This window comes from Pseudophryne corroboree (assembly GCF_028390025.1).
Source record: "Pseudophryne corroboree isolate aPseCor3 chromosome 2 unlocalized genomic scaffold, aPseCor3.hap2 SUPER_2_unloc_3, whole genome shotgun sequence".
Classification (NCBI taxonomy): Eukaryota; Metazoa; Chordata; class Amphibia; order Anura; family Myobatrachidae; genus Pseudophryne; species Pseudophryne corroboree.
In genome coordinates this window covers 41,048-60,746 of record NW_026967490.1, presented here as the reverse complement: position 1 = coordinate 60,746, position 19,699 = coordinate 41,048, and the positions used below count along the sequence as shown (strand labels likewise).

General features: G+C 50.5%; 1 protein-coding gene across 1 annotated transcript in view; it reads right to left on the bottom strand.

Annotated features, from left to right (window-relative positions):
* RECQL4 (RecQ like helicase 4) overlaps nucleotides 1-19,699 on the bottom strand; it is a gene marked incomplete at its 5' end in the record, with an annotated part of 264,498 nt that overhangs the window by 206,280 nt on the left and 38,519 nt on the right. The window contains one exon of the mRNA XM_063948748.1: nucleotides 13,355-13,491. Within this exon, the coding sequence (XP_063804818.1) occupies nucleotides 13,355-13,491 (137 nt within the window). The remainder of the gene's footprint in view (nucleotides 1-13,354; nucleotides 13,492-19,699) is intronic.

Below are 19,699 nucleotides of genomic sequence, written 5' to 3'. Positions count from 1 at the left end.
TCAGGCGGTTCCACAGAGGAGGATTTGCCCCAGCAGTCCCAGGTAGAATACTCAGTGTCCTGTATGAGGCACAGCGCTGGCAGTCAGGCGGTTCCACAGAGGAGGATTTGCCCCAGCAGTCCCAGGTAGAATACTAAGTGTCCTGTATGAGGCACAGCGCTGGCAGTCAGGCGGTTCCACAGAGGAGGATTTGCCCCAGCAGTCCCAGGTAGAATACTCAGTGTCCTGTATGAGGCACAGCGCTGGTGATCAGGCGGTTCCACAGAGGAGGATTTGCCCCAGCAGTCCCAGGTTGAATACTCAGTGTCCTGTATGAGGCACAGCGCTGGTGATCAGGCGGTTCCACAGAGGAGGATTTGCCCCAGCAGTCCCAGGTAGAATACTAAGTGTCCTGTATGAGGCACAGCGCTGGTGATCAGGTGGTTCCACAGAGGAGGATTTGCCCCAGCAGTCCCAGGTAGAATACTCAGTGTCCTGTATGAGGCACAGCGCTGGTGATCAGGTGGTTCCACAGAGGAGGATTTGCCCCAGCAGTCCCAGGTAGAATACTAAGTGTCCTGTATGAGGCACAGCGCTGGTGATCAGGCGGTTCCACAGAGGAGGATTTGCCCCAGCAGTCCCAGGTAGAATACTAAGTGTCCTGTATGAGGCACAGCGCTGGTGATCAGGCGGTTCCACAGAGGAGGATTTGCCCCAGCAGTCCCAGGTAGAATACTCAGTGTCCTGTATGAGGCACAGCGCTGGTGATCAGGTGGTTCCACAGAGGAGGATTTGCCCCAGCAGTCCCAGGTAGAATACTCAGTGTCCTGTATGAGGCACAGCGCTGGTGATCAGGCGGTTCCACAGAGGAGGATTTGCCCCAGCAGTCCCAGGTAGAATACTCAGTGTCCTGTATGAGGCACAGCGCTGGTGATCAGGCGGTTCCACAGAGGAGGATTTGCCCCAGCAGTCCCAGGTAGAATACTAAGTGTCCTGTATGAGGCACAGCGCTGGTGATCAGGCGGTTCCACAGAGGAGGATTTGCCCCAGCAGTCCCAGGTAGAATACTCAGTGTCCTGTATGAGGCACAGCGCTGGCAGTCAGGCGGTTCCACAGAGGAGGATTTGCCCCAGCAGTCCCAGGTAGAATACTCAGTGTCCTGTATGAGGCACAGCGCTGGCAGTCAGGCGGTTCCACAGAGGAGGATTTTCCCAGCAGTCCCAGGTAGAATACTAAGTGTCCTGTATGAGGCACAGCGCTGGCAGTCAGGCGGTTCCACAGAGGAGGATTTGCCCCAGCAGTCCCAGGTAGAATACTAAGTGTCCTGTATGAGGCACAGCGCTGGTGATCAGGTGGTTCCACAGAGGAGGATTTGCCCCAGCAGTCCCAGGTAGAATACTCAGTGTCCTGTATGAGGCACAGCGCTGGCAGTCAGGCGGTTCCACAGAGGAGGATTTGCCCCAGCAGTCCCAGGTAGAATACTCAGTGTCCTGTATGAGGCACAGCGCTGGCAGTCAGGCGGTTCCACAGAGGAGGATTTGCCCCAGCAGTCCCAGGTAGAATACTCAGTGTCCTGTATGAGGCACAGCGCTGGCAGTCAGGCGGTTCCACAGAGGAGGATTTGCTCCAGCAGTCCCAGGTAGAATACTCCGTGTCCTGTATGAGGCACAGCGCTGGCAGTCAGGCGGTTCCACAGAGGAGGATTTGCCCCAGCAGTCCCAGGTAGAATACTAAGTGTCCTGTATGAGGCACAGCGCTGGTGATCAGGCGGTTCCACAGAGGAGGATTTGCCCCAGCAGTCCCAGGTAGAATACTAAGTGTCCTGTATGAGGCACAGCGCTGGCAGTCAGGCGGTTCCACAGAGGAGGATTTGCCCCAGCAGTCCCAGGTAGAATACTCAGTGTCCTGTATGAGGCACAGCGCTGGCAGTCAGGCGGTTCCACAGAGGAGGATTTGCCCCAGCAGTCCCAGGTAGAATACTCAGTGTCCTGTATGAGGCACAGCGCTGGTGATCAGGCGGTTCCACAGAGGAGGATTTGCCCCAGCAGTCCCAGGTAGAATACTCAGTGTCCTGTATGAGGCACAGCGCTGGTGATCAGGCGGTTCCACAGAGGAGAATTTACCCCAGCAGTCCCAGGTAGAATACTAAGTGTCCTGTATGAGGCACAGCGCTGGTGATCAGGCGGTTCCACAGAGGAGGATTTGCCCCAGCAGTCCCAGGTAGAATACTCAGTGTCCTGTATGAGGCACAGCGCTGGTGATCAGGTGGTTCCACAGAGGAGGATTTGCCCCAGCAGTCCCAGGTAGAATACTCAGTGTCCTGTATGAGGCACAGCGCTGGCAATCAGGCGGTTCCACAGAGGAGGATTTGCCCCAGCAGTCCCAGGTAGAATACTAAGTGTCCTGTATGAGGCACAGCGCTGGCAGTCAGGCGGTTCCACAGAGGAGGATTTGCCCCAGCAGTCCCAGTGACAGGTAGAATACTAAGTGTCCTGTATGAGGCACAGCGCTGGCAGTATGCACTCTCTTACCTAGCACAGTCCCAGTGACAGGTAGAATACTAAGTGTCCTGTATGAGGCACAGCGCTGGCAGTCAGGCGGTTCCACAGAGGAGGATTTGCCCCAGCAGTCCCAGGTAGAATACTAAGTGTCCTGTATGAGGCACAGCGCTGGCAGTCAGGCGGTTCCACAGAGGAGGATTTGCCCCAGCAGTCCCAGGTAGAATACTTAGTGTCCTGTATGAGGCACAGCGCTGGTGATCAGGCGGTTCCACAGAGGAGGATTTGCTCCAGCAGTCCCAGGTAGAATACTCAGTGTCCTGTATGAGGCACAGCGCTGGTGATCAGGCGGTTCCACAGAGGAGGATTTGCCCCAGCAGTCCCAGGTAGAATACTCAGTGTCCTGTATGAGGCACAGCGCTGGCAGTCAGGCGGTTCCACAGAGGAGGATTTGCCCCAGCAGTCCCAGGTAGAATACTCAGTGTCCTGTATGAGGCACAGCGCTGGCAGTCAGGCGGTTCCACAGAGGAGGATTTTCCCAGCAGTCCCAGGTAGAATACTCAGTGTCATGTATGAGGCACAGCGCTGGCAGTCAGGCGGTTCCACAGAGGAGGATTTGCCCCAGCAGTCCCAGGTAGAATACTCAGTGTCCTGTATGAGGCACAGCGCTGGCAGTCAGGCGGTTCCACAGAGGAGGATTTGCCCCAGCAGTCCCAGGTAGAATACTAAGTGTCCTGTATGAGGCACAGCGCTGGCAGTCAGGCGGTTCCACAGAGGAGGATTTGCCCCAGCAGTCCCAGGTAGAATACTCAGTGTCCTGTATGAGGCACAGCGCTGGCAGTCAGGCGGTTCCACAGAGGAGGATTTGCCCCAGCAGTCCCAGGTAGAATACTCAGTGTCCTGTATGAGGTACAGCGCTGGCAGTCAGGTGGTTCCACAGAGGAGGATTTGCCCCAGCAGTCCCAGGTAGAATACTAAGTGTCCTGTATGAGGCACAGCGCTGGCAGTCAGGCGGTTCCACAGAGGAGGATTTGCCCCAGCAGTCCCAGGTAGAATACTCAGTGTCCTGTATGAGGCACAGCGCTGGCAGTCAGGCGGTTCCACAGAGGAGGATTTGCCCCAGCAGTCCCAGGTAGAATACTCAGTGTCCTGTATGAGGCACAGCGCTGGCAGTCAGGTGGTTCCACAGAGGAGGATTTGCCCCAGCAGTCCCAGGTAGAATACTAAGTGTCCTGTATGAGGCACAGCGCTGGCAGTCAGGCGGTTCCACAGAGGAGGATTTGCCCCAGCAGTCCCAGTGACAGGTAGAATACTCAGTGTCCTGTATGAGGCACAGCGCTGGCAGTCAGGCGGTTCCACAGAGGAGGATTTGCCCCAGCAGTCCCAGGTAGAATACTCAGTGTCCTGTATGAGGCACAGCGCTGGTGATCAGGTGGTTCCACAGAGGAGGATTTTCCCCAGCAGTCCCAGGTAGAATACTAAGTGTCCTGTATGAGGCACAGCGCTGGCAGTCAGGCGGTTCCACAGAGGAGGATTTGCCCCAGCAGTCCCAGGTAGAATACTCAGTGTCCTGTATGAGGCACAGCGCTGGTGATCAGGCGGTTCCACAGAGGAGGATTTTCCCCAGCAGTCCCAGGTAGAATACTAAGTGTCCTGTAAGAGGCACAGCGCTGGCAGTCAGGCGGTTCCACAGAGGAGGATTTTCCCCAGCAGTCCCAGGTAGAATACTCAGTGTCCTGTATGAGGCACAGCGCTGGTGATCAGGTGGTTCCACAGAGGAGGATTTGCCCCAGCAGTCCCAGGTAGAATACTCAGTGTCCTGTATGAGGCACAGCGCTGGCAGTCAGGCGGTTCCACAGAGGAGGATTTGCCCCAGCAGTCCCAGGTAGAATACTAAGTGTCCTGTATGAGGCACAGCGCTGGCAGTCAGGCGGTTCCACAGAGGAGGATTTGCCCCAGCAGTCCCAGGTAGAATACTCAGTGTCCTGTATGAGGCACAGCGCTGGCAGTCAGGCGGTTCCACAGAGGAGGATTTGCCCCAGCAGTCCCAGGTAGAATACTCAGTGTCCTGTATGAGGCACAGCGCTGGCAGTCAGGCGGTTCCACAGAGGAGGATTTGCTCCAGCAGTCCCAGGTAGAATACTAAGTGTCCTGTATGAGGCACAGCGCTGGTGATCAGGCGGTTCCACAGAGGAGGATTTGCTCCAGCAGTCCCAGGTAGAATACTAAGTGTCCTGTATGAGGCACAGCGCTGGTGATCAGGCGGTTCCACAGAGGAGGATTTGCTCCAGCAGTCCCAGGTAGAATACTAAGTGTCCTGTATGAGGCACAGCGCTGGTGATCAGGCGGTTCCACAGAGGAGGATTTGCCCCAGCAGTCCCAGGTAGAATACTCAGTGTCCTGTATGAGGCACAGCGCTGGTGATCGGGTGGTTCCACAGAGGAGGATTTGCCCCAGCAGTCCCAGGTAGAATACTCAGTGTCCTGTAGGAAGCACAGCGCTGGTGATCAGGCGGTTCCACAGAGGAGGATTTGCTCCAGCAGTCCCAGGTAGAATACTAAGTGTCCTGTATGAGGCACAGCGCTGGTGATCAGGCGGTTCCACAGAGGAGGATTTGCTCCAGCAGTCCCAGGTAGAATACTAAGTGTCCTGTATGAGGCACAGCGCTGGTGATCAGGCGGTTCCACAGAGGAGGATTTGCCCCAGCAGTCCCAGGTAGAATACTAAGTGTCCTGTATGAGGCACAGCGCTGGTGATCAGGCGGTTCCACAGAGGAGGATTTGCTCCAGCAGTCCCAGGTAGAATACTCAGTGTCCTGTAGGAAGCACAGCGCTGGTGATCAGGCGGTTCCACAGAGGAGGATTTGCCCCAGCAGTCCCAGGTAGAATACTCAGTGTCCTGTATGAGGCACAGCGCTGGTGATCAGGCGGTTCCACAGAGGAGGATTTGCCCCAGCAGTCCCAGGTAGAATACTCAGTGTCCTGTATGAGGCACAGCGCTGGTGATCAGGCGGTTCCACAGAGGAGGATTTGCCCCAGCAGTCCCAGGAACAGCAAGGCTTTATCTGTAATGGCTGCTGATCGGGAATGAGGGAGAGGGAAGCAGCTCCAGGGCGGGAACATTTGTAGAAATGGCGCCATGGGGCTGTGGGGAGGGGCCACAGGTCCGACCTGCTCCCCCTGGTGGCATCCCCACCGGGTGTGCGGGCAGTAAAACTAATGCGGGGGGAACTTGGCACAATATCCCCCATGACCTGTGCCCATAATATAACCCTGGTGGCTAGTGGAGCAAGCTGCCCAGTAATCAGTGTCCACGCCAGCGCACGCGTGGCCCGCCTCCTATGGCCACGCTGGATCACGGTAAAGCGCGGCACAGAAGCCCCTTACCTCCCCCTTGTCTGCGGCCCTGCGATCCGGGACACGGCGGCGTGTGTGTGACTCACTTTAGAATGGAAGAAGCCGGCGCCTCCGCTGTAGTGACCCAGCAACCTCGGCGCGGGAGTATATAGTGCCGCTGGGGGTGATGGAGCTGCACGCAGGAAGGTTCATTAGACTGTGCCCGCAGCAGCCCTGGAAGTCTTCTTTACATTTTCTCTGTTCAGTCTGTAAAACGAAGCTCTGAAAACGCTGCTTAGAGCAGCCTCCTGTTACCTGCCTGCATACTGCAAGGCACCAACTTACACACTGAGCTCACTGGCATGGAGGCGGGGTTATAGAGGAGGCGGCGCTGTGCATCTTGGGAACAGTCAAAGCTCTGAGTCTGTTGGTGCCTCGGATCAAGATCCTACTCTACACCCAGATGTAATTCCTTGTGGAGCCCAATGTACACCTCAGCAGAAAAATGAAATGTCCTCCAACCATCTCAGATTTTTAAGAAAATATTTTAGTTAAGTAAAAATATTATTTCTGCCAAATATCTGGACTGTCTGACCATTAGGTCCTGAGATACTATTTACTAATCGCGGCTTCTTTACCCAGTTTATTTGAATTATCACGGCTGTTAATTAAGGAATTGCCACCAAATGTGAACCCACAAGGTAACATTCTCTCCCAAATCCCAAAAACACTTACTCTACCTGCCTTACTGAGGGGAAGAGTATGACCCCTCCTATACAGAAACTGAGGGGAAGAGGATGACCCCCCTATACAGAAACTTAGGGGAAGAAGACAACCCTCCTATACAGAAACTGAGGGGAAGAGGATGACCCCCTATACAGAAACTGAGGGGAAGAGGATGACCCTCCTATACAGAAACTGAGGGGAAGAAGACAACCCTCCTATACAGAAACTGAGGGCAAGAGGATGACCCCCTATACAGAAACTGAGGGGAAGAGGATGCCCCTCCTATACAGAAACTGAGGGGAAGGGGATAACCCTCCTATACAGAAACTGAGGGGAAGGGGATAACCCTCCATGGGGATGTACCAAAGCTCCCAGAATGTGAGGGAGAGCGCTGACCAAACTTGAGGTCATCAGAGGCAAAAGTATCGAACTTGTAAAACTTGGCAAACGTGTTTGATCCAGACCAAGTAGCAGCTCGGCAAAGTTGTACAGCCGAGACACCCCGGGCAGCCGCCCAGGAAGAGCCCACTTTACGAGTAGAGTGGACCTCTACAGATTTTGGGCACAGCAATCCTGCCGTAGAATATGCATGCTGGATGGTGAACCTGATCCAGCATGAAATCGACTGCTTAGAAGCAGGACACCCAATTTTCTTGGGATCACAGAGGACAAACAAGGAGTCAGTCTTTCGATGACGAGCTGTCCTCTTCACATAGATCAGATAGGAACTCTTACAAGATAAAGCCCCCAATACCGACACACGTCGAGCAGAAGCTAAGGCCAACAAAGTGACTGCCTTCCACGTGAGAATCTTGATGTCAGCCTCCAGCAGAGACTCAAACCAAGCAGATTGCAGGAACTGCAGCACCACGTCCAGATCCCAGAGAGCCGTCGGCGCCACAAAGGGAGCCTGGATATGTAGAGCCCCTTTCAAAAAGGTCTGAACCTCAGGGAGGACAGCCAATTGTTTTTGGAAGAAGATGGGCAAAGCAGAGATTTGGACCTTGATGGAGACCAATCTCAGGCCCATATCCACACCTGCTTGCAGGAAAAAGAGCAAACGTCCAAGTTGAAACTCCACCGCAGGAAATTTCTTGGATTCACACCAAGAAACATATTTTTTTCCAAATACGATGGTAATGTTTAGATGTTACCCCCTTTCTAGCCTGTATCAGGGTAGGAATAACCTCACTCGGGACACCTTTCCGAGCTAAGATATGGCATTCAACCGCCATGCCATCAAACGTAGCCGTGGTAAGTCTTGATAAGCGAACGGCTCCTGCAGTAGCATATCCTCCCGAAGAGGTAAGGACATTGGATCTTCCAGCAGAAGATCCAGCAGATCCGCGTACCAAACCCTCCTTGGCCAGTCCGGAGCAATGAGGATTGCCAGAACCTTTGTTCTTCTCACCAGCTGAAGAACCTTTGGTATCAGAGGAAGTGGAGGGAACACATACACTGACTTGAACACACACGGTGTTACCAGTGCGTCCACCGCCGTCTCTTGACCTGGGTCAGTACCTCCCCAGCTTCTTGTTGAGGCGGGAGGCCTTCATGTCTATGTGAGGAACCCCCCACCAACCGGTTACCTCCTCGAACACCTCAGGGTGGAGGCCCCACTCTCCCGGATGGAGATCGTGGCGGCTGAGGAAGTCTGCTTCCCAGTTGTCTACACCCGGAAGATTGCCGACATCGCCACCGCGTGTCTTTCTGCCCAGAGGAGGATTCTTGACACCTCTGACATGGCAGCCCTGCTCTTCGTTCCGCCTTGTCAGTTTATGTAGGCCACCGTGGTCACGTTGTCCGACTGCACCTGAACAGCCCGATCCTGTAGAAGGTGTGCTGCTTGCAGAAGAGCATTGCACACGGCCCTTAGCTCCAGGATGTTTATTGGGAGAAGGGATTCTTGATTCGACCACCTTCCCTGAAAGGTTTCCCCCAGAGCGACTGCACCCCAACCTCTTAGACTTGCATCTGTGGTTAAAAGGATCCAGTCCTGAATTCTGAACCTTCGGCCTTCCAGAAGGTGCGGAAGATGTAGCCACCAGAGGAGTGAAATCCTGGCTTTCGGAGACAGGCGTATCCTCTTGTGCATGTGTAAGAGAGAGCCCGACCGCTGGTCCAAGAGGTCCAGCTGAAAAGGTTGAGCATGAAACCTGCCGTACTGCAGAGCCTCGTAGGCGGCAACCATCTTCCCCAGAAGGCGGATGCATTGATGAACTGATACCCGGTTAGGCTTCAAGACATCCTGGACCATTGTTTGAATTACCAATGCTTTCTCCACCGGGAGGAAAACCCTCTGCACTTCCATGTCGAGGATCATTCCCAGGAAAGACAGCCTCCTTGTCGGCTTCAGATGAGACTTTGGAAGGTTCAGGATCCAACCGTGCCTCCTGAGCAGCTGTGTCGTGAGCGCGATGGATCGCAACAACCTCTCCCTGGACGACACCTTGATCAGGAGATAGTCCAGAAATGGAATTATGTTCACCCCCTGCTTGCGGAAGAAAACCATCATCTCCGCCATCACCTTGGTGAAGATCCTTGGTGCTGTGGAGAGGCCAAACGGCAGCGCCTGGAACGGATAGTGATCGTTTAACAGTGCAAACCTGAGATATGCCTGATGCGGCGACCAAATGGGAATGTGGAGGTAAGCATCCTTGATGTCCAGCGACACCAGGAACTCCCCCTCCGTGAGTCCTGAGATGACAGCTCTCAGAGATTCCATCTTGAATTTGAACTCCCTGAGATAAGGGTTCAAAGACTTTAAATTTAGAATAGGCCGTACCGAACCATCCGGTTTTGGTACCACAAAAAGGTTAGGATAATAAACCTTGTTCCACTGCTGAGGTGGAACTGGAACAATGACCTCTGACACCATCAATTTTTTGATGGCCTCCAGAAGAATTGTTCTTTCCGCAAGCAGAGCTGGCAAGTCTGACTTGAAGAAACGGTGAGGTGGGGGGATCTTGAAACTCCAGTCTGTACCCCCTGGATACTATATCCAGGACCCGGGGGTCCAGGCCAGACAACACCCAGACATGGCTGAACGGACGGAATCTTGTCCCCACCTGACCTTTCTCCAGGCCTACCTGTCCACCGTCATGCGGAGGACTTAGGGGTATCAGTATCAGAAGCAGGCTTCTGGACTTGGGAATCTTTCCTTTGGCACGACCACCGCTGAAGAAAGTGTTCGAAGGTTTGTTCTTTCTAGACCTCGTGGGCCGAAAGGACTGTGATGTGGCTGGTGTAAAAGGCTTCTTCGTAGCCGGTGCAGCTGAGGGGAGAAAAGGAGACTTACCAGCGGAAATCCACGCATACAGCGCCTCCCCAAAGAGAGCCTGACCTCTGTACGGTGGGCCCTCCACAGAGTTCCTGGATTCCGCGTCCGCAGACCACTTGCACAGCCAGAGACCCCTGCAAGCCGAGACGGACATGGAGGAGATCCCCGCAGCCATGGAACCCAGGTTTTTCATGGAATCCACCAGGAACCCTGCAGAGTCCTGAATATTACGTAAAAATAAATCAACGTCACCTTTGTCCAGCGTAGTCGATTCTTCCTGCAGAATGATTGACCACCTGGCAATAGCTTTAGCAATCCATGCACAGGCTATAGTAGGCCGCAATATAGCCCCTGAAGCCGTGTAAATGGATTTCAGCGTAGCATCCACCTTGTGAGCTGCCGGGTCCTTTAACGCGGTAGATCCCGGGACCGGTAATAAAACCTGTTTAGACAGCCTGGAGACAAAGGCGTCGACTATCAGTGGAGACTCCCATCTCTTCCTATCCTCCTCAGGGAAGGGAAAAGCCACCAAGACTCTCTTGGGAATCTGTTATTTATTTTCTGGAGTATCCCATGCCTTTTCAAAGATAGCATTTAATTCTTTGGACGCCGGGAAGGTGAGGGCTTCTTATTATCTGTAAAGAAGGCCTCCTCCACCTGCTCAGGAGCTGTGCCAGTAATGTGTAACACATCCCTAACAGCCTCAATCATCAACTGCACCCCCTTGGCAAGTCATGCTGTCCCCCTCAACACATCCCCGTCTGCAGCGTCAGAGTCGGTGTCCGTGTCATCATGCATAATTGCAAGTGCACGTTTGTGAGAATGTACCGCAGGGAACCCCGAGGAGGCAGTATCAGACCATACAACCATAGAGGACTGGAGGACCCGAGTGGCATGCTCAGTCCTAGCCACCCTATCAGAATCTGATAAATAGTCCCCCTCAGAGAGACTAACCATTCCGGCTCTCTAGCTGGGATCTATGCTAAAACAGTGCAATCCTGATTACATGGTATGGAGTCTTCCTGGGAAGACAAATCCTCTGCAGCATATGAAACAGTGTCCCTAGACATGTTGTCACACACCTCAGAGTTTCCCCCTAAGAGTGGCAGAGAGACACAAAGATTGGAGCCAACCCACAGACAGCGCTATTTGAGTATAGGGAGACCCTAAACCCGCGCTGGCTGTGCCCCTTAATAGGTGACACAGCCTATAATACAGCCTCCCCTCTCTTCTACAACCCCCTGGTACCGTACAGATAACTGGAGATTACTTTGGAGGGACCTGGCTCCACTTGGCAGTGAGTGCAAGCAAGAAAAATGGCGCTGAACGCTGCTGGGTCCGCTCTGAGGAGAAGCTCCGCCCTCTCAATGGCGCTGTCTTCCCGCTCTCTGAATGATTATACTGGCCGGAGGAGTTGTGCTGGCCTGGATCCGCAGACCCCGACAGGCTTGATGTGTCCAGTGTAGGGTCCGGAGCTGGCCCAGGGTACCCCCCCCCCCCCAGCGCCACACCACAGTACCGCTGAGCCTTCCAGGAGCGTGGTTAAGACCGCGCTCCTACCCTCTAGCCGCCCTCTTCACACTGTCCCCCCGCTTGCAAGGGGGAAAAGTGACTCACTCGCCACATCTTCAGCACCTGAGGGGGTGGCAGCTGGTTGCCGGGGCGAGCGTTCCCCTGCGGCGGGACGCGATCAGACCCCTCTGCAGCGAACATCCAGTCAGTGGGAGCAGTGGCTCAAGACCCCGCAAGGCGGACATTGCTCTTCCCCCCAGTCCCTTGCTGCAGGGAGGCTGTCGCCAGCAGCCTCCCTGTAAAATAAAAAACTATTTTTTAAGAGAACTCTGTAGAGCTCCCCTAGCTGTGACCGGCTCCTCCGGGCACATTTTCTAAACCGAGTCTGGTAGGAGCGGCATAGAGGGAGGAGCCAGCCCACACTATTAAACTCTTAAAGTGCCAATGGCTCCTGGTGGACCCGTCTATACCCCTTTCTCTCTTTACCCTTACTACTATGCCTTCCCTTATTTCCTGCCACTCCCTACACGTCTCTCCCACTCATCCGCCCCTACTCTTCCTCACATAGTAACATCTCACCTTCCTTTCCCTCTTAGCTATGCCTCTGGTTCCTGTCCTATCGCTTCATTCCCCCTTCTCACCCAGCTACTCCTCTGAACAATGTAAATGCACCATCAGACCATCCAACCTCATTACCTCTTGTCACTGCTCCATTTCTACTGCGCCCTCTGGTATGTAACAAACACCTCTTTATCCATGACCGATTTACCTCTAACCCACTTAACCACCACACAATTACACAAATGTGAGTCCTCCTGACTGACACCACTTTCCCTACTGCTCTCAGTGTGGGGCTTCTCTATCAAAGGGATGGCAAGGAAGACCTTCTCACCTTCAGAGTTCAACCCCCTGATCCATTAACCTTTACGCTGTCCGACTCTGCCACCCTATTCATATTTGTATTGTGGTCATCTACGACCTTAATAGTCCCCCCTCTAAATTTCTAGACATACGTTGCTGCCTGGCCCACTGGACATTCTTGCTTCTATTGACCCTACTCTCTTTCTCCTCACTGGACACAATCTCACTCACAGCCACGACATACATTTCTGCCCTGAACAAGCTGGCTCACTCTACAACTCCACCATTACCTTCATTCTTGACTCTGCTGACCAAGCCATCAATGTCAGGCTTTGCAGATCTGCTTCACAGCCCTGGTACTCTAAACTCACTCCCAATGACTACCATGACTTCATTAATGCCTCCGTCCTCCGGCTCTGCCGTATCTCACACTCAAGAGTCTCACTTCAAACCTCTGCTCCTTTATACTCTTTCCCACCTACTTTACTACCAAAATTAAATCAATCATTCTGCAAATCATCTCCACCCTCAGATATTCTCCTCACACTTTTCTCTCAAGATACTTGCTCCCATCTTATCCATCTCTTCAGTCCCTCTTCTTCCAAGCACACTTTAGTCTCACATGTCTTCAAGAAACAGTCACTAGACTCTTTCTAGCCACCTTCTCTCTCTCTCTCTTACCAAATGTCTCCAAGTTACCTAAGCTCCTGGGCCTGTCTATGTCTCACCGCTAAGTCACTTCTTTGGTGTCCACTCTCTCCACTACTTTTGGCCCTCGCCAATGGTCTTCTCACAGCCAAATCAAAGACTTACTGCTATATATAGAGTTCCTCTTTCAGAGAGGAGGGCGGGGGGGGGGGGGGGGGGGTGCACACTGCCATAAACCCCTGGTATTTCACAAACAAAGATGATAACATAACATCACACAACTAATATGCTGCCTGTACCCCTCACCAGCAATACATACCACACAGCAACAAGTCCATAGGGTCCTGCATGGGCCTCCCCAGAATCAGCATACTTCTTACACATATACTCCGTAATACATACACAACACAAGTAATGACAGAGCCACGTGGAGAATACAGCAGATCAATAACTGAAGAGGAAGGAAGGACGCATTCTTAGTAATTAGTACTTAACAGAATAAAGACTCATAGTACCTGATCATCCATTAGTGAGACCAGTGGAGATATAACCAGCACGATGCAGGGGGATCTCTTGGCGTACATATATGCCGGCAGCTGATAACACAGAGACTTCCCCATTCCAGTAGACAGGATAACCAGTGACGAGACACCTGACATATAGAGAGCACAGGATGGAACGTCAGAGAGGAGGACATCTAGAGGGGGTGCTACAGGGTGACTGGGAGTAAAGACCAAGAGATGTAAGAGGAGATTATTATATGTCATATACATGGTGCCATAAGAGCAGTACACAGTGTAAGGACACAGTACACGGCTGATATGCAGATAGTGTAATCACGTAGAGACCGCAGAGAAAGAGAGAGCCCTGCTTGCAAAAGCTTAGATTCTAGACAGGCAATGGGTGGACTGATAGTGAGAGGGAGACAGATGGCTGTTACTTGTATGTGTTTTGTTACCAGGATGCTCATAAATTGGGGAACGTGTGGGAATTTTCTTCTTCAAATATTTTTCTTTCCACAGGCCCTTGCAGGTCCTAGGTCCTGGATCCTATGGTAAGTTTGCACTTGTGGGTTTCCAAGGGTTAGCATGGCCTGGTAGCCTTTATGACAGGCTTGCTGGAAAATGTCTTCTCTAACATAGATATCGCCAGTTTAAAAAAACGGTTGTGGTGGAGGGGGACCTTTTTTTCCTTCTCCTCCTTTTATTAATTCCGTAAAAAAAAAAAAAAAATTACCCAAAGCGGGCAGACAACGGGTCAAATGTAACAGTCAGAGTTTCAGAAAGTGAGAGATTTGTAGCAATCATTTACACAGTAAGATCAGCCTGGTTTTGCAGTGTAAGTGATTGCCACTTTAAAAAAACCTGAAAATCTCTCAGTCAAAGTCTGGGCTTTCCTCCTGATAGTCACCGCCGGAATCTCACTGCGATTAGCAGCGACTAAGTCACTATACTGCGCAGCTTACTGCATCCGTCTAAGGGCTCAATACAATCAGGTGCGAGGGGCCGTGTTCTCCACAAATTCACACTGACAATTCATTTTGCAATCCAATTATAACCTGTCAGAGTAAACTCTTTTTTTGGACGCACCTCACGGAGGGCGAGAGGGAAAAGGTTAATGTCGGTACACCGTGCTGAACCCCCCCCCCCCCCTTCCCCACCAATGACTAATTAGGCATGTGGACGTTTACATGTAATTTTTGGGAGTAAAAAAAATTGGATTTCGGTACTTACCAGGTAAATCCTTTTCCTTGAATCCATAGGAGGCACTGGAGTACTCTTGGGATATGGACGGTGCGCAGCAGGGAAGGCACATTTAAATATTTAAATGTGTAACCCTCCTCTTCCCTTCTCCATACTCCCAGGATCCTCAGTGTTTTTTACTGAGCCGAATAGGAGCGACAGAGAGGTGAACAATGGAGAATTACATATAACATTATAAAATAACGGACAACAATAAAGTTGACACCTAACAAAACGGACAACTAAAAAGTTGACACGATAATTGAAAATCTATATAACATCAGAATTAGATGGTTATAACATGTTACCATAAGGTCTCCAAACTTACCACAAGCTAGTGAAAACTGCTCTGGGTGGGTGTCCAGTGCCCCCTATGGATTCAAAGAAAAGGATTTACCTGGTAAGTACCAAAATCCTATTTTCTTCTTCATCCACTAGGGGTCACTTGAGTACTCTTGGGACGTACCAAAGCTTCCCCCTTGGGTGTGATAATGTCAATTATTATCTTAAAATATAAAGCTATACACTATACTATTACCGTGGAGCCGCTATGGCCGCTAGACTTATTACACACACTACGGATTAAGTACGCTATTTGCGTACTGAGTACCGTATGGGTACGCACTTAGCATAGCAGACGCTACGCCATGGGCGAAGCACACGAGCGGCACGTACGCTCACAGATTGATATACAGTAAACCTTGTTAATAAAATACAGTAAGAATATGCTTATACTCTAAACCATAGTAGTCAAATAGTGTGACGATGTAATGCTTAAAAACCTTAACAATGCTAATGCTGTTATAGCGATTGAGACGCTAAGAAAAGCCCTTTGCAGAAAAGTGAAAACACAACACCGGTTTGTATAAACCACTGGGCTCTAACCCCGCAGCAGATTATTCAGAGAAAAAGGGAAAACAAATACAAGTTATACACTACAAGCTAACACAGACATCTAACAGAATAACAGAGAATAATAATGGCTACAGAGAATATACATACGTGGGGAATCGTTCGCAAGCGCGACCTGGATCCAGTCCTCAGCTATTCAGGGAGAAAGCCTTCAGAGTCTGAGTCCGGCCAGGCAACAGTGGTCTTTATATACACAACATACATTCACAATACAATGGTACCTGTAATCTCATTGTTCATTGGACACAGGGATGTGTCTCTACATTACAGGAAAGGTCATAGGTGGATTTGAACAGGTGGGCTGTGTCTTTCCCCAACTGCTCTGGTGGGAGGTATCCTCTGGATTCCCGCCGCATGTGTAATTTACAGCAAATACAGTTAAATGTTCATAATCTATTTCTGTACATAACTATACGCAGGAGCGAGCGATCCTTTCCTAACTAACACCAAAATGTTACCCTTAAAATACCCTACAGCTGGATACTAGACACCACCTTTTAACCTTTATCTGACCCTACCTATCATGCAAAGAGGAATCTCTCTGTCCAGGAACTGTTTAAACTAACATTACTCGCTGACATGGTCTAGGGGAACAATATCTACAAAATGCACTACTTGAGTTAAATATGCTACGTTCGAGTCGCACACTACACGCTCACAAACTCCGCCGTAAATACACATATCATGCGCACGAGTCGCTGGAGCGTCTCTTACGCAACTTGCGGGTATGTGTACACACGGGGGACCAGGTGCACGAGCAACGCGCGTGTACATGAGGGGTTAGTACAAGGGATATGCATCATGATATTTTTCGACTTTGACAGTCCACACTTTGGCAGTCAATAATAACTGCCACTATCTAAACAATTAAGCATAAAAATATACAATACAATGAAATACCTATAAATGATTGGGTGGAGGGAGGAAAGGAGAAGGTGTGAAATGTATGACCTAGTGGGATAGTAAAAGCATGTATGTATGAAATTCATGTCTGAGGGGCATGTATCATCGTGCCGTACATGTTCTAGATAAGCTTAGAGGTATTGCGAAGTATACATTAAATCCTTCTTATCCCGTATTAAGGGTCTGTAAGTGGGCCAACAAACACTACCGAGCTCTTTTCAGCTTCTTGTTCCAACAAATGGGGTGCACATTAGATGATGATACATGGAGGGGGAGAAACATGTGAAAGCTAATATATGTACCTATATCACCTGTCGACTATGTGTGCCACTACCTGAAGGTTGTAAAGATGAAGATAAGAAACATGTGTCACAAATGCATTCATATGATAATGTGTGCAATTGTCCATGGGTGTCTGTTGAAGTCTTGTCCGGATGGCTGTATCCTTGCTGTGGGTGATAATCAAAGTCTTTCAAGTGTCCATAAAAAGTTATTGTCTCTAAAGTGTCTCTCAAAGTCTGTGGAAATGCCCATCAAAATCTTATTCCAAGTGGATGTCTTTTTACCTTGGAGAAAAACAAAGGAGAAACGTGTGAAAGAAACGGACAGTGGAATCACGTCTTATCACAACATTGTCTCAATTGATGGGTCATAAATTAAACCAGTTGTTGTAACAATGCCCTCACTCCTCAAACTCATCAATTTGGTACTGCGCTTGCACTGCATTAAAATCCGAACACATCTAAATATCAAACCAATCATTATGACAACTCCCAGGATACACAAGAGAAATTTTCCTACATTCACGATAACATTTTGAGCCCATTCTCCTAAACCTGAGAACCAATTGCGTGGGTTCAACCATGAGACCCAGCCGGTCAGTTCATTACTCACAGCAGTAAGGGTAAGGTTGTGTCTCCTTCGGAACTCCCACTTCAACTGCAAGATATCGTCCATCTTTTGATCTATGACCTCGGTTGGGTCATCGGTGCTGTTTGTGATATACGTACAGCACTTCACACCATACTGAGTTGCTATGGTGACACAATACCCGCCTGTCACCGCTGTGATGTAATTGAGAACCATCCTGTGCTGGATCAGTTCCGTTTTGTAAGCTTGCAATTCTCTCCCAGTATACCTGAAGGTGTCGTCATACATCTTGGTGATATTGTCTATCAGGTTCGGTAGCGCATTAATATACCTAAAATGTATAATTCCTCTGGCAGTATGGGTGATATCTAATGCAAGTAGGAAGTGAATCCCTGTGGATTCATGGATCAAATCAGAGGCTGCGTGCTCTGTCCTATCTACAAGGTGTCTCTTAACAATGTGTTCGTAGTGAGTGTAAGGAGCTTGAGCATTGCGGTGAAAGTCTTTCATCTTATCATGGGTAATGGTCATTACTTCTGGCAACACTCTTCCAATGCAACACAATCCCTCTGAGTTTGGGGCAAGCCACTTATACGCCTTCCTCCTGCATATGAAATATGCATCATCGGGGAGAACATATGGGACAGAATATGACATCACCATATTGCAAACCTTCCAGGTGAAAAATCCTATCCCTAACTCTCTCATTTGTTCAGTACACGTATCAGGCTGTATGATATGCGCACAGTACCCTGTAGATACTTCTCCAACCCGCATGGTCCTACTTCCTAGAGTATACCTGTACCGAAAATATCTCCCTCCGTTGGCTATTTGGCGTATAAGTTCAGGGTCTACAGGCATTATGTCAGCTCTGTGTGAAAATGCCATGGTTTGATTATTCCATGTCACTTCCCAATTTCCCGGCTTTCGGGGATTGGAAACGTTGAAACATACTAAGGACCTATCCACATGATATTGGTAGAGCTTCAAACTAGGAGGACTAGAAATATAAAATTTCTTGTCCACCGGTCTCCCACCCCTTAATTCAAGTACCTCATCTAGTGTTAAAGGGTATGGTACTAGTCATGACTTGCTCTGACCTTGAGGTACTTGTGAGCACACCCAGCATTCTATTTGGTTTAAAACCTTCCCCACTAATGAGTGATAATCACTCAATGGATGACGGTCCATGTTGATATTAAGGCTGGACTGACATCTCTGGATGCACCCGTCCACAACTATGTTTTCACAATTCCTACAGATACAATTCTCCTCAGCTAACAATCCTTCACAATGTCTCCTAGTGTCATGGCTAACAGATCGTTTTCTGATACTCGCCTTTGCTCGGTAACTGTGTTGCTCTTGGAATTCTACTAATCCGTCCTTGTCATCAGAACCCATTCCAGATCCTCTCTCGAGCTCTCTGGTACTCTCACCGAAACAAACTGCTCTGGTCAACAACAGGCTCAACACAAAAACCCGGAACGCAGTCTCTTGGGGTAAGTTCATCTTGCAGGAGGAGAAAGAAAGAGTGGTAATGGGAGGTAAAGAAAATAATAGAAGGGAAAGAAAACTGGTGTGACAACCGCCTCTGGTCTTTCTTTTTCATCCACTAGGGGTCACTGGAGTACTCTTGGGATATGGACGGCTTCCGTAGGAAACAGCACTGAATATTTAAATTTAGCACACTCCACCCCTCCATATCCCCAAGTACCTTAGTGTTTTTTCTGTGCTCGAAGTAGTAACAGCTCTGTGGCTGAGTCCACAATTACTTTGAATTTTTTCTTTTTTTAGGATATTTTTTCTATTTTATACACATCCCTTTCCCTCTTCCAAAAGGCAGGGTCAGGGATAGTGCAGCTGCTGATAGCAGCAGTGGCGTGTCGGTCCTCACTGAATGAGCTCCCTCACAGCCACACAGATCTCCTGCACACAGGCTGGCCGGCGCTTACTGAGAAGCCCCGTCGGAGCCTTACCACAGCAGCAGGAGTGCAGGTATGTGAAACGGGGCAGTCCCGCTGTGTGGGGACATTGTTTATATGCTAACCCAGGGATCCCTCTACAGCCCGCCGCCGCTGCTCCGGCCGTCACCAGCCCCACAGCTGCTTGGCCGCCGTCGCCAGCCCCCACCGCTGCTCCGGCCGTCGCCGGCCCTCACCGCTGATCCGGCGCTGCTCAGAGCGCTTCAATACGCGCTCCCCGCTGTCGGTCCCTGCGTCCCAATACCCGGCTCCGGCTGGCAGCCCCACACGCTGCTCGCTGCCGCCCGCACTGCACGCAGTACAGGGGAGGGGGGGCATTACAGCGGTGATATACAGGCAATAAGCGGCATGAGGGGGGATACCCTGCAGCAATAGCAGTATGCTAGGCTGCAGGGTTAATTACACAGGAAAAATGTCACTTTAAGCTAATGTAACCTGTACTGTGATTATA